The sequence below is a fragment of the Phyllobates terribilis genome, unplaced genomic scaffold (genome assembly GCF_046119375.1).
Source record: "Phyllobates terribilis strain yellow unplaced genomic scaffold, ASM4611937v1 Scaffold_7__3_contigs__length_470593459, whole genome shotgun sequence".
Lineage (NCBI taxonomy): Eukaryota > Metazoa > Chordata > Amphibia > Anura > Dendrobatidae > Phyllobates > Phyllobates terribilis.
In genome coordinates this window covers 255,400,192-255,413,933 of record NW_027362767.1, presented here as the reverse complement: position 1 = coordinate 255,413,933, position 13,742 = coordinate 255,400,192, and the positions used below count along the sequence as shown (strand labels likewise).

Below are 13,742 nucleotides of genomic sequence, written 5' to 3'. Positions count from 1 at the left end.
CGGCTGACTACTCCCATGGCGGACAATGGTGACATTATCGGGTGTCACCTCCCATATTGTATACACTCGTTCAGTAGAATTAGGACATGAATTGTGCGTTCTTTATAAATGCATTTAACCATCAGCAGGCGATAGATGTCCATCGCACAGTTTAACTTGACTAATCATTTTTTAATGGATCGTGTCTGAGGTTTTTTCATTATATTTTGTTATATAAATAATATATTAGAAATTCTTATCATGTGGATATAAAAAGGGTTGTATATTATAGACAAAATATGGTGTCTTTTTTAGATGTTGTATGTGTAATTCTTATTGTGAAATCCATTCATTACGTTATCGATGACCCCTATAAAAGGTCATGACCAATATCCTGTCATTATGTACCCGAGGAAGGGGCCAGCTCGGCTCCATAACACCGTAGTCTGAATAAAAGCTTTTTATACTGAGTATTGGGCGCTCACCTTCCCGCCAGTTCACACCAAGTCAACGTATTTTCCTTTTCACTGTTACCTCCCATATTGTCGAATAGCATGGCAGTTCTTGGAAAGTTGCATGGCAAAACCCTACAATGTTACAATGTTGATTGTCACCCAACTTTCCTAGAACCAGAACCACCGTTGTTTTTTTGTTTTTTTTTTACTTTTTGAGATTTTTTTTTTCAATTTCACTCCATACTGACCATTCTCTTCTTGTCTCTTCAATACTCCCATCATCTCCTCCGTGATTAGGAACCCACAGCTTTTTCCTGCCTTTTTCCTTATCTCTCTCTCCACTTCCATCAATGTTACAAGATGCCTTCGCCAGCCACGCCGTGTGCCCTCTGTCATCAGCGCCATTCTTCCCGTCCTCTTGACAGGTTCCTGTGTGTGTGCGACACAACTGATTGTGCAATCACAAGTGATGATGTCCCTGTCACCCCCTCCCGGTGGTGGATGTGCGTTGTGTGCGCTGTGACAGCCTCTGAACCTCCAGCTTGGCGCTGCCGGGCACATTTTTTTTTTCGACATCTTTCGTTGTTTTTGTTTTTTTTTTTTCTTTCCCCCCCCCCCCCCGAAATGTCAAATCTCTGGCTGACTGCTTGCTCCGGCACTAATGAGCCCTCCTCCTGAGTGCCATGTCTCAGTAGTACTCTCATCTTCAAACAGTCTGCCATTAACTCTTCATATGCTGCACGTGTGCCATCGACCTCATTATATTCTGCAGGAAGCGGGCAACTCAGCTTAGTTTGTGTCAACCATCTTGACATGTGTGATAGCTGATAATCAGAAATGTGATATGACAAATCTGCATCCCATCAAAGGAATCCCAGATCAGATCCCCGATCTCGCCAAAGATCAATCACCTTTATGGTCATGTCGTTCTCAACCTGCCATCTGAAGCCCCTAATACATGGGCGGCTATTAGCATGGTCATCCGACCGATATATATACACTAATATACAGTGTGTGTGTGTATATAGATATAGATATATATATAGATATATATTAATGTGTGTGTATATATATAATGTCTGAAAATAATGGCGGCCACAGTTTTGGTTCAACTTTTCCCAAATTCGAAGGAAGGATCCGATGTTGTGAATTTTCACTCTCAGTCCTTTGGTCTTCATGGAGACATAAGCCACTGCCAGATGTATCTGGTACCAGCTTCCTCCATCTTCTCAATGAGAACACATCCCCGCTTCATCTCCCATTAGGATTTCTACCTTCATGCCCTTTAATACATATATGACCATAACAGATTCTAGAAGGCTGTGACAATTTTCACTTGAGCGGAGGACCTGTGTCATTTAGAAAAGATTGGTTGCTATGAACATGTCTCCCTAGTAACCATTGATATTTTGAGGCCTAGCATCTCCTTACAAGCACAATAATGGCCACAGATGCCACCTGTTCTGGCAGCAGGGCAGATAGGAATATGGCAGAGGAAATATTAGAGTAAAAGGCGCCTTAGGATGATATGAGACTGTGTAGGCCGTAATTTACTGTTTTTTTATATGACCACTGATTGGCAGCCATTTGTCTCCTCACATCTAAGCAATGGTGACCAATGGCTATATTCTGAGGTAGCCGGTCAGTCACAGCGCCCCCTTTTCAGCCATATAACAGGTGTTTCTAGTCGTACGCTTGCTGTACTTAACGCTCCAGCTGTCGGCAGTTTATAAATTCCAGCTTCTCCTGCCGTCACCCGACCATCGCGGAAATATGTGGAAATCCACCCTGAACGCCTGTTATCTGGGCAACGTCAGACCCCGCAGTTTTGCCAAGTGTTTGTGAGAGTGTTGACTGAGAAATATCCAAAATATGGGATGGCCCCCTCCATTTTACACAACATTTTACAGCTTGGAAATCCTTTGATTTATGGTTGTGATTTCAGAATGCTTTATGTTCCAGAGCTGCAATCACAATGCTGTTGTTCTTTTGTGCACACCCCACAGACATGTATGGATCTAACTGGCTTTTTCTCTCCAGTATAGAAAAGCCAGCAGAGTTCAGAATGCTGCTCTGGATGCAAATAAAGTATACGCTGCATTCTCTTTAGATTATATATCTTTGATATATATCCTATGATGTCACCCATTTGCAGCCTAGCTCATTATATGGCATTTAGCACAGAGATCACAGGTGTTTTTCTAAGATCTCTGCTTGTTGTCAAGGAATAAGAATCTTCCTAGTTTCCTTCCAGAGGATTAGAATCCGTCCCCGCTGTGAACTCTTGATGACTGTAATGTAATGTAATGAGCCCGTCAGCTATGTGACCATCACATGACCTGGTGTATTTTCACGCCTAGTCTATTCCAGTTATTCTTTGTGTTTAAAGGGATATGTCTATATCTTAAAAGTGCATTCTCGTCAGTGGGCTCATCACTTTATGATTTGAGATCCTGCGAATGTAGGGGACACATTACTGATGTAGGTCTCCGTCCCCTTCTTACTCCCCTCCATAGCTGCTTGCCCAGCAGTCTGATCTTTCTCGGGATTGGTAAGGGTCCCGAAAGTCAGACCCACTCTGATTATAAAGTGCTATCATATAGCAATATTTCACCGCTATAATTGGACTTTGAGACCCCCTTAATTCTGAGAATGAAGGGGCTGCAGCACTAGTGTTTCCTGAACTGTAGCACAGCCCCATTTACGTGAATGGAGTTCCCTGCTGGTCCTCCACACCTGGATGGCGGAGGCTGTATAGGGTAATGATTACAAAGGATTTTGCGCTTTACCACACCTGTTTCCCCTTAATTCTCAAGATCAGTGCAGGCCCCAGAGGTCAGAACTTTTAGATGGGTAATACCCCGCTTAACGTCCTCCCAAGATAGGATGTAGTATTACGTCTTGTGTTGGGTGTGGATGAATGTAGGAACTTAGCCCTCTCCACACATGGTAGGTGCTGGCTGTGTTATGCAGCGAGCATCTTCCTCTATCAACAGCGACCAGAGCCAGCTCCAATCGCTCATGTTTAACTACGTAAATGCCGATATCAATCCCTGATGATGGCATTTAAGTAGGGCAGACCCAGTGTGCTGTCTGTCCACGTGCCATCACCTTTCCCCTCCTTCACGCGATGCGATCACACAGACTATGATTATCACTATATACTCCAACACTGAAGTACTGCAATATATAGTAAAGTGATCAATCAGTTGCAGGTTCAAGTTCCCTATGGGCACTAAAAATAGAGCTGCCATGCGTTACCCACAAAAATGCAATAAAAAGCGATGTACGTATCGCAAATTGATATATAAAAAAAACAAGCCCTCTTACAGTAATGTTGCCAGAAATATTAAAAATGTATAGCTGAAGGGAGGAAAAACGAAAGTGCAAAAACATAAAAAGGGGTTAATCAGCGGGATGGTGGACAGCGGTTACCCCCGCCCTACACGAGCCGCCTGGTAGGAACGCCAGCCACCAGTGTCTTCTAGCCTTTGATGTTCCCACCGCTAAGCTTATGATTTCCCCAATCTTTGGCGTGAAGAGTGATGGTGGAGCCGGCGGATTGTCCGTTCTCATCCCGCGCCCCTCTTACAGCATAATTCATAGTAAGATGGAGAGCATCCCGCTCCGGAGGTCACATCTCTTAATGGCCGGCCTGCCTCTCCTGATAATTATATTGTGTCCTCATCTCTTGTATTAAACGGCCAGGCTGTTAATATGACAGTAAATCTCCGGCTCCATCCTTACACACCCAGGCAAGGCTGCCCACCAGACAACCCCTCCTGTCACCACCCTCCTTCTCTCCTCCCTGTCAGCACTTTGGCCTTCTTGCCCTCTTCTCCCCCCTCCTTTAGGATGGTGATTAAAGCAGATGCATAGACCGTCTGTGACCCCGGCACAGTCCGCCTGTAATGTATGACTATGGCTCTCTACAGCTATTCTTCCTCCAGGAGCAGGAAATGGCTGCGGACAATGGGGCTATGTGGGAGATCATTCAATCCGCCCGATCCAGGGGTCGTTCACTGTGATCCTATTAGAATATGTAGGATGCCTTGTGCTAATAAAGTGCTGAGCTCTTCCGGTCACTGGCACTGAGCACAATGAGGGGTGAACATTGGGGCCCCCCATGGACGGAGATCTGGCGTATTATGCACACATGGCGGCCCGCTGTTCCCGATGCTCTGTGCGCTGCCGCCTGCTATGACTTTGCCCTTTTCTTTTACTGTGCCAGAGTGAAGTTTAATTGCCTGGTCTATGCACAGGGGATTCGGGGAGGACTCTGCAAAAATTCAGGATGACAAAAAGCCATTCATTTGATTATTTGCACCGTCAGATGTAGGGGCCAAATTATATGGAAGGAATGTTTCTAAGCAGCGATTTCTATTGTTTGTGGCAATTAAATAGTTAAAAATCTTTTTAATTATGGGACAGAATTTGGCAATTTTTATAATTTCTCACTATTCTGCTTTCACAATGAGCATTTCTGGACGATCAGATGTTGGATTAGAGGAGTTTTACAGTGGGGGAGGGGAGATGCGGCTGCTGAGAACAGAGTTTACAATGGAGCCTTGTCTGCTCAGGTGTCTCTGAGGATTGTTCCTAACCGTTGTGTTGCCCGAGGCTCCAACCGAAACAGTCACATCAGTATCAGGGAAGCGCTGATTATAAGAGAAATGCTCACACGTGATTATAGCAGCTCCCAGAAAGCTACAAAGCACCCGCAGCCGAGAAACGTGTACTGCACAGAGCAGCGCTCATTAACACTTTACAGAACAGCGAATAGTAATAACCCATCAATACCACCATTACATTACTTATCCTCCAGAGCTGCACTCACTATTCTGCTGGCGGAGTCACTGTGTACATACATTACATTACTGATCCTGAGTTACATCCTGTATTATACCCCAGAGCTGCACTCACTATTCTGCTGGTGGAGTCACTGTGTACATACATTACTGACCCTGTACTGATCCTGAGTTACATCCTGTATTATACTCCAGAGCAGCACTCACTATTCTGCTGGTGCAGTCACCGTGTACATACATTACATTACTGATCCTGTACTGATCCTGAGTTACATCCTGTATTATACTCCAGAGCTGCACTCACTGTTCTGCTGATGCAGTCACTGTGTACATACATTACATTACTGATCCTGAGTTACCTCCTGTATTATACTCCAGAGCTGCACTCACTATTCTGCTGGTGCAGTCACTCTGTACATACATTACATTACTGATCCTGTACTGATCCTGAGTTACATCCTGTATTATACTCCAGAGCTGCACTCACTATTCTGCTGGTGCAGTCACTGTGTACATACATTACATTACTGATCCTGAGTTACATCCTGTATTATACTCCAGAGCTGCACTCACTATTCTGCTGGTGCAGTCACTGTGTACATACATTACATTACTGATCCTGTACTGATTCTGAGTTACCTCCTGTATTATACTCCAGAGCTGCACTCACTATTCTTCTGGTGCAGTCACTGTGTACATACATTACATTACTTATCCTGTATTATACTCCAGAGCTGCACTCACTATTCTGCTGGTGGCTGAGCGTTTTATCCTGTGTAATGGAGCGGTTCACTCACTTATACATTTTCCTGGTCGTGTGTTTTATATGAAGATATAATTAGTTTTCGTACCTCGGCGTGGATGTGTTACGTGAAGGTGTGAATTCTGCTTGGATGGCGCGCGGCGGTGTCACGTATAGGTGTGAATACAGGTGTGTTTATACGTGACGGGTGTCTCTTCGCTCCGGTGCATTTGCTGCACACAGCAAGAACACATCTGGCGAGTAGCGGACGGTATTTACACCTGGCGATCACACATCCACGCGGAGGGTCCGACCCGATTCACAGCTGTGTACAAAACACATGTCCCAGCCATTAAACTATTATATTACATGTGTTTCTGGGCCTCCATCTTCAAGATCTCTGCTTGCTGTCAGTGGATTTGGCACATTGCTAAATACACCCCAAGGTTTTGCTACAGCGATCCGTACCTGTAGATCCTACACAGGTGACACCTGTGATTTACCGTTGTCTGCCGCCTGATGTATCGGTTCTGGTCACTGATATTGACTTTTCGCACACAGGTGCTGCCGAGAGAGCGAATGTGAGCGAGCGACCGAGCCGCACCGGTTTACCAGTGACCTGAGTCAATGTGTCCGCCTGGAAGTGACGCCCAATAACGCCTCCGTCAGTGTCCCCGAGCTGCTGGTAAGATGCGCGCCCCCTGGCTGGACTTTGTTGTCTGTGGTTACATAGGACTGTCGGTACTTACATTACGGATATCCTGTCTTTCTCTTTACAGCTGAATCTGTCTGTCCAGAATGCCCCCGATCTGTCAGCGGGGGTGACCTGTACATTCGGGGATTTGGCGGAGAGTGAGGCCGTGCTGCAAGATGGGACGATTCAGTGCTCATCGCCTTCACTGCGGGACATTCCTGGGATTACCGGAGGGAGAGGTGAGATGGTGATACCACTGCTGAAGGGTGGTGATGGCGGCATGTGCTTGCCGCTCTATAAGAATTACCTGTAAGACAAAAACTGCCCAGTTTGTCGACATAGCGGCCTGCCACCTAAAGTTCGGCAGGTTTGGGTTTTAATGATTATAGGACGGGAAGTTCTGCAATTTTCTACTATACTTTGTGATTCTTGGACACCCACCAACCCCGAGCTCGGCTCATCCATCCATCCTTAGCTCGTCTCATACCCCTACACACCCTCCCCGAGCTCAGCTCGTACACCCATCCACCTTGAGCTTGGCTGGGACCTCCACCTACCCCCGAGCTCCGGCCCAACCACCATCCCCAATCTGGGATTTGAGGCTAACACTCAGCAGATATCTTGAAAATGAAACATAAAGTATTTTAGAAAGTTGCAGAGCTTTTCTGCAGTGATTAACAGGCTTCTCTGGCGGCTTCTGTCTTCCATAAACAGCGCCCTCCTGTCCATAGGTTGTGTCTGATACTGCAGCTCATCTCTATTGAGGTGAATGATGTCGAGCTGCAGTACCAGACACAGCCTCTGGACAGGTGTGGCGCTGTTTTGTGAAGAAAGCAGACACATTTTTTCCTAAAAAAAAGTGCAATCCCCTTTTAAGTTTATTTGCATAAATCCAGACGCCCATCGTAATAAGTAAATTAGCCTCCATTACACATCCGGGTGACTTCACTGCCTGCACAGACGTGCCGTGCTGAATCATAGTGCGCTCGTACATCCCAGCTCCGCATTCTGCAGTCACTCCGCTGTCATCCTGTACTAAACTGCGCTACACCCGGATTAACCTCACACTTCGTCTCTTCCTCCGTCAGTGAAGCCGCTGTGCCCGCTCCGTCTGTCCTCACTCACCCCGCCGGGTCTTTCACTTGCTGACCAATCCTGATGCCATCCGTCATATTTATAGCTTTGTACACAGAATTTAAAGGAACACTCCAAACAAAACATTGCATTGGTGCAGTACACGGGAGGCCCGGCTTCTGCTCAGGGCATCTGTATCTGTGGTGCTCAGAGTGTCCCTTTAAATTCTGAATGCAGCGGCGCTCCCTAACACATTAGTGCTCCGCTCCTGCACTTTTTCTTGTCAGGAGTTTCCTTTAATTAACCCCTGTTGTCCTTAATACTAATTATTTCTATATTTTGCAGGAGCGCTGCATACCGTCCAGCTCCATCTAAAGTCTAAGGAGACCCACCTGAGGTTCGCCAGCACCGACTTCGTGTTCTACAATTGCAGCGTCCTCCAGTCGTAAGTTGTTTTTTTCCACTACATCTGCTTGCTGTCAACTATCAGAAATATTCATATTTGCATCAAGCCTTGAGAACTCCCCAACAAACCTAAAATTTCCCACATCTGAGAGTGTGATCTCTTTGAGCCCAGTCCATACAAGGCCTATTCTCAGTTGTAGCGAGCCCTCAATGGTGAGTTGTATGGGGTCTATTCTCAGTTGTAGCGAGCCCTCAATGGTGAGGTGTATGGGGTCTATTCTCAGTTGTAGCGAGCCCTCAATGGTGAGGTGTATGAGGTTTTTTCTCATTTGTAGCGAGCCCTCAATGGTGAGATGTATGAGGTCTTTTCTCAGTTGTAGCGAGCCCTCAATGGTGAGATGTATGAGGTCTATTCTCAGTTGTAGCGAGCCCTCAATGGTGAGTTGTATGGGGTCTATTCTCAGTTGTAGCGAGCCCTCAATGGTGAGGTGTATGGGGTCTATTCTCAGTTGTAGCGAGCCCTCAATGGTGAGGTGTATGAGGTCTTTTCTCAGTTGTAGCGAGCCCTCAATGGTGAGGTGTATGAGGTCTTTTCTCAGTTGTAGCGAGCCCTCAGTGGTGAGATGTATGAGATCTTTTCTCAGTTGTAGCGAGCCCTCAATGGTGAGATGTATGAGGTTTTTTCTCATTTGTAGCGAGCCCTCAATGGTGAGATGTATGAGGTCTTTTCTCAGTTGTAGCGAGCCCTCAATGGTGAGATGTATGAGGTCTTTTCTCAGTTGTAGCGAGCCCTCAATGGTGAGATGTATGAGGTCTTTTCTCAGTTGTAGCGAGCCCTCAATGGTGAGATGTATGAGGTCTTTTCTCATTTGTAGCGAGCCCTCAATGGTGAGATGTATGAGGTCTTTTCTCAGTTGTAGCGAGCCCTCAATAGTGAGATGTATGAGGTCTTTTCTCAGTTGTAGCGAGCCCTCAATGGTGAGATGTATGAGGTCTTTTCTCAGTTGTAGCGAGCCCTCAATGGTGAGGTGTATGAGGTCTATTGTCAGTTGTAGCGAGCCCTCAATGGTGAGCTGTATGGGGTCTATGCTCAGTTGTAGCGAGCCCTCAATGGTGAGATGTATGGGGTCTATGCTCAGTTGTAGCGAGCCCTCAATGGTGAGATGTATGGGGTCTATGCTCAGTTGTAGCGAGCCCTCAATGGTGAGATGTATGAGGTCTTTTCTCAGTTGTAGCGAGCCCTCAATGGTGAGATGTATGGGGTCTATTGTCAGTTGTAGCGAGCCCTCAATGGTGAGATGTATGAGGTCTATTCTGAGTTGTAGCAAGCCCTCAATGGTGAGATGTATGAGGTCTTTTCTCAGTTGTAGCGAGCCCTCAATGGTGAGGTGTATGAGGTCTATTGTCAGTTGTAGCGAGCCCTCAATGGTGAGCTGTATGGGGTCTATGCTTAGTTGTAGCGAGCCCTCAATGGTGAGATGTATGAGATCTTTTCTCAGTTGTAGCGAGCCCTCAATGGTGAGGTGTATGAGGTCTTTTCTCAGTTATAGCGAGCCCTCAATGGTGAGATGTATGAGGTCTTTTCTCAGTTGTAGCGAGCCCTCAATGGTGAGATGTATGAGGTCTTTTCTCAGTTGTAGCGAGCCCTCAATGGTGAGGTGTATGAGGTCTTTTCTCATTTGTAGCGAGCCCTCAATGGTGAGATGTATGAGGTCTTTTCTCAGTTGTAGCGAGCCCTCAATGGTGAGATGCATGAGGTCTTTTCTCAGTTGTAGCGAGCCCTCAATGGTGAGATGCATGAGGTCTTTTCTCAGTTGTAGCGAGCCCTCAATGGTGAGATGTATGGGGTCTATGCTCAGTTGTAGCGAGCCCTCAATGGTGAGATGTATGAGGTCTTTTCTCAGTTGTAGCGAGCCCTCAATGGTGAGATGTATGGGGTCTATGCGCAGTTGTAGCGAGCCCTCAATGGTTAGCTGTATGGGGTCTATGCTCAGTTGTAGCGAGCCCTCAATGGTGAGATGTATGAGATCTTTTCTCAGTTGTAGCGAGCCCTCAATGGTGAGGTGTATGAGGTCTTTTCTCAGTTGTAGCGAGCCCTCAATGGTGAGATGTATGAGGTCTTTTCTCAGTTGTAGCGAGCCCTCAATGGTGAGGTGTATGAGGTCTTTTCTCAGTTGTAGCGAGCCCTCAATGGTGAGGTGTATGAGGTCTTTTCTCATTTGTAGCGAGCCCTCAATGGTGAGATGTATGGGGTCTATTGTCAGTTGTAGCGAGCCCTCAATGGTGAGATGTATGAGGTATATTCTCAGTTGTAGCGAGCCCTTAATGGTGAGATGTATGAGATCTTTTCTCAGTTATAGCGTGCCATCAATGGTGAGATGTATGAGGTCTTTTCTCAGTTGTAGCGAGCCCTCAATGGTGAGATGTATGAGGTCTTTTCTCAGTTGTAGCGAGCCCTCAATGGTGAGGTGTATGAGGTCTTTTCTCATTTGTAGCGAGCCCTCAATGGTGAGATGTATGAGGTCTTTTCTCAGTTGTAGCGAGTCCTCAATGGTGAGATGCATGAGGTCTTTTCTCAGTTGTAGCGAGCCCTCAATGGTGAGATGCATGAGGTCTTTTCTCAGTTGTAGCGAGCCCTCAATGGTGAGATGTATGAGGTCTTTTCTCAGTTGTAGCGAGCCCTCATTGGTGAGATGTATGGGGTCTATTGTCAGTTGTAGCGAGCCCTCAATGGTGAGATGTATGAGGTCTATTCTCAGTTGTAGCGAGCCCTCAATGGTGAGATGTATGAGATCTTTTCTCAGTTGTAGCGAGCCCTCAATGGTGAGATGTATGAGGTCTATTCTCAGTTGTAGCGAGCCCTCAATGGTGAGATGTATGAGGTCTATTCTCAGTTGTAGCGAGCCCTCAGTGGTGAGCTGTATGGGGTCTATTCTCAGTTGTAGCGAGCCCTCAATGGTGAGATGTATGGGGTCTATGCTCAGTTGTAGCGAGCCCTCAATGGTGAGATGTATGAGGTCTATTCTCAGTTGTAGCGAGCCCTCAATGGTGAGATGTATGGGGTCTATGCTCAGTTGTAGCGAGCCCTCAATGGTGAGATGTATGAGGTCTATTCTCAGTTGTAGCGAGCCCTCAATGGTGAGCTGTATGGGGTCTATGCTCAGTTGTAGCGAGCCCTCAATGGTGAGATGTATGAGGTCTATTCTCAGTTGTAGTGAGCCCTCAATGGTGAGATGTATGAGGTCTATTCTCAGTTGTAGCGAGCCCTCAATGGTGAGATGTATGGGGTCTATGCTCAGTTGTAGCGAGCCCTCAATGGTGAGATGTATGGGGTCTATGCTCAGTTGTAGCGAGCCCTCAATGGTGAGATGTATGAGGTCTTTTCTCAGTTGTAGCGAGCCCTCAATGGTGAGATGTATGGGGTCTACGCTCAATTGTAGCGAGCCCTCAATGGTGAGATGTATGGGGTCTATGCTCAGTTGTAGCGAGCCCTCAATGGTGAGATATGAGATCTTTTCTCAGTTGTAGCGAGCCCTCAATGGTGAGATGTATGGGGTCTATGCTCAGTTGTAGCGAGCCCTCAATGGTGAGATATATGAGATCTTTTCTCAGTTGTAGCGAGCCCTCAATGGTGAGATGTATGGGGTCTATGCTCAGTTGTAGCGAGCCCTCGATGGTGAGATGTATGGGGTCTATGCTCAGTTGTAGCGAGCCCTCAATGGTGAGATATATGAGATCTTTTCTCAGTTGTAGCGAGCCCTCAATGGTGAGCTGTATGGGGTCTATGCTCAGTTGTAGCGAGCCCTCAATGGTGAGATATATGAGATCTTTTCTCAGTTGTAGCGAGCCATCAATGGTGAGGTGTATGGGGTCTTTTCTCAGTTGTAGCGAGCCTTCAATGTTGAGGTGTATGGGGTCTATTCTCAGTTGTAGTGAGCCCTCAATGGTGAGATGTATGAGGTCTATTCTCAGTTGTAGCGAGCCCTCAATGGTGAGCTGTATGGGGTCTATGCTCAGTTGTAGCGAGCCCTCAATGGTGAGATATATGAGATCTTTTCTCAGTTGTAGCGAGCCATCAATGGTGAGGTGTATGGGGTCGTTTCTCAGTTGTAGCGAGCCCTCAATGTTGAGGTGTATGGGGTCTATTCTCAGTTGTAGCGAGCCCTCAATGTTGAGGTGTATGGGGTCTATTCTCAGTTGTAGCGAGCCCTCAATGGTGAGATGTATGGTGTCTATGCTCAGTTGTAGCGAGCCCTCAATGGTGAGATATGAGATCTTTTCTCAGTTGTAGCGAGCCCTCAATGGTGAGATGTATGAGGTTTATTCTCAGTTGTAGTGAGCCCTCAATGGTGAGATGTATGAGGTCTATTCTCAGTTGTAGCGAGCCCTCAATGTTGAGATGTATGGGGTCTATGCTCAGTTGTAGCGAGCCCTCAATGGTGAGATATGAGATCTTTTCTCAGTTGTAGCGAGCCCTCAATGGTGAGATGTATGAGGTCTATTCTTAGTTGTAGCGAGCCCTCAATGGTGAGATATGAGATCTTTTCTCAGTTGTAGCGAGCCCTCAATGTTGAGGTGTATGGGGTCTATTCTCAGTTGTAGCGAGCCCTCAATGTTGAGGTGTATGGGGTCTATTCTCAGTTGTAGCGAGCTATCAATGGTGAGGTGTATGGGGTCTTTTCTCAGTTGTAGCGAGCCCTCAATGTTGAGGTGTATGGGGTCTATGCTCAGTTGTAGCGAGCCCTCAATGGTGAGATGTATGAGGTCTTTTCTCAGTTGTAGCGAGCCCTCAATGGTTAGCTGTATGGGGTCTATGCTCAGTTGTAGCGAGCCCTCAATGGTGAGATGTATGAGATCTTTTCTCAGTTGTAGCGAGCCCTCAATGGTGAGGTGTATGAGGTCTTTTCTCAGTTGTAGCGAGCCCTCAATGGTGAGGTGTATGAGGTCTTTTCTCATTTGTAGCGAGCCCTCAATGGTGAGATGTATGGGGTCTATTCTCAGTTGTAGCGAGCCCTCAATGGTGAGATGTATGAGGTATATTCTCAGTTGTAGCGAGCCCTTAATGGTGAGATGTATGAGATCTTTTCTCAGTTATAGCGAGCCCTCAATGGTGAGATGTATGAGGTCTTTTCTCAGTTGTAGCGAGCCCTCAATGGTGAGATGTATGAGGTCTTTTCTCAGTTGTAGCGAGCCCTCAATGGTGAGGTGTATGAGGTCTTTTCTCATTTGTAGCGAGCCCTCAATGGTGAGATGTATGAGGTCTTTTCTCAGTTGTAGCGAGCCCTCAATGGTGAGATGCATGAGGTCTTTTCTCAGTTGTAGCGAGCCCTCAATGGTGAGATGCATGAGGTCTTTTCTCAGTTGTAGCGAGCCCTCAATGGTGAGATGTATGAGGTCTTTTCTCAGTTGTAGCGAGCCCTCAATGGTGAGATGTATGAGGTCTTTTCTCAGTTGTAGCGAGCCCTCATTGGTGAGATGTATGGGGTCTATTGTCAGTTGTAGCGAGCCCTCAATGGTGAGATGTATGAGGTCTATTCTCAGTTGTAGCGAGCCCTCAATGGTGAGATGTATGAGATCTTTTCTCA

General features: G+C 46.5%; 1 protein-coding gene across 3 annotated transcripts in view; it reads left to right on the top strand.

Moving 5' to 3' along the window:
* The window catches only part of PLXNA3 (plexin A3), a 114,229-nt gene that overhangs the window by 54,640 nt on the left and 45,847 nt on the right, over nucleotides 1-13,742 (top strand). For all 3 annotated transcript variants that reach the window (XM_073640350.1, XM_073640348.1, XM_073640349.1), the window contains exons 6-8: nucleotides 6,546-6,669; nucleotides 6,764-6,917; nucleotides 8,098-8,197. In XM_073640350.1, coding sequence (XP_073496451.1) covers nucleotides 6,546-6,669; nucleotides 6,764-6,917; nucleotides 8,098-8,197 — 378 coding nt within the window. The remainder of the gene's footprint in view (nucleotides 1-6,545; nucleotides 6,670-6,763; nucleotides 6,918-8,097; nucleotides 8,198-13,742) is intronic.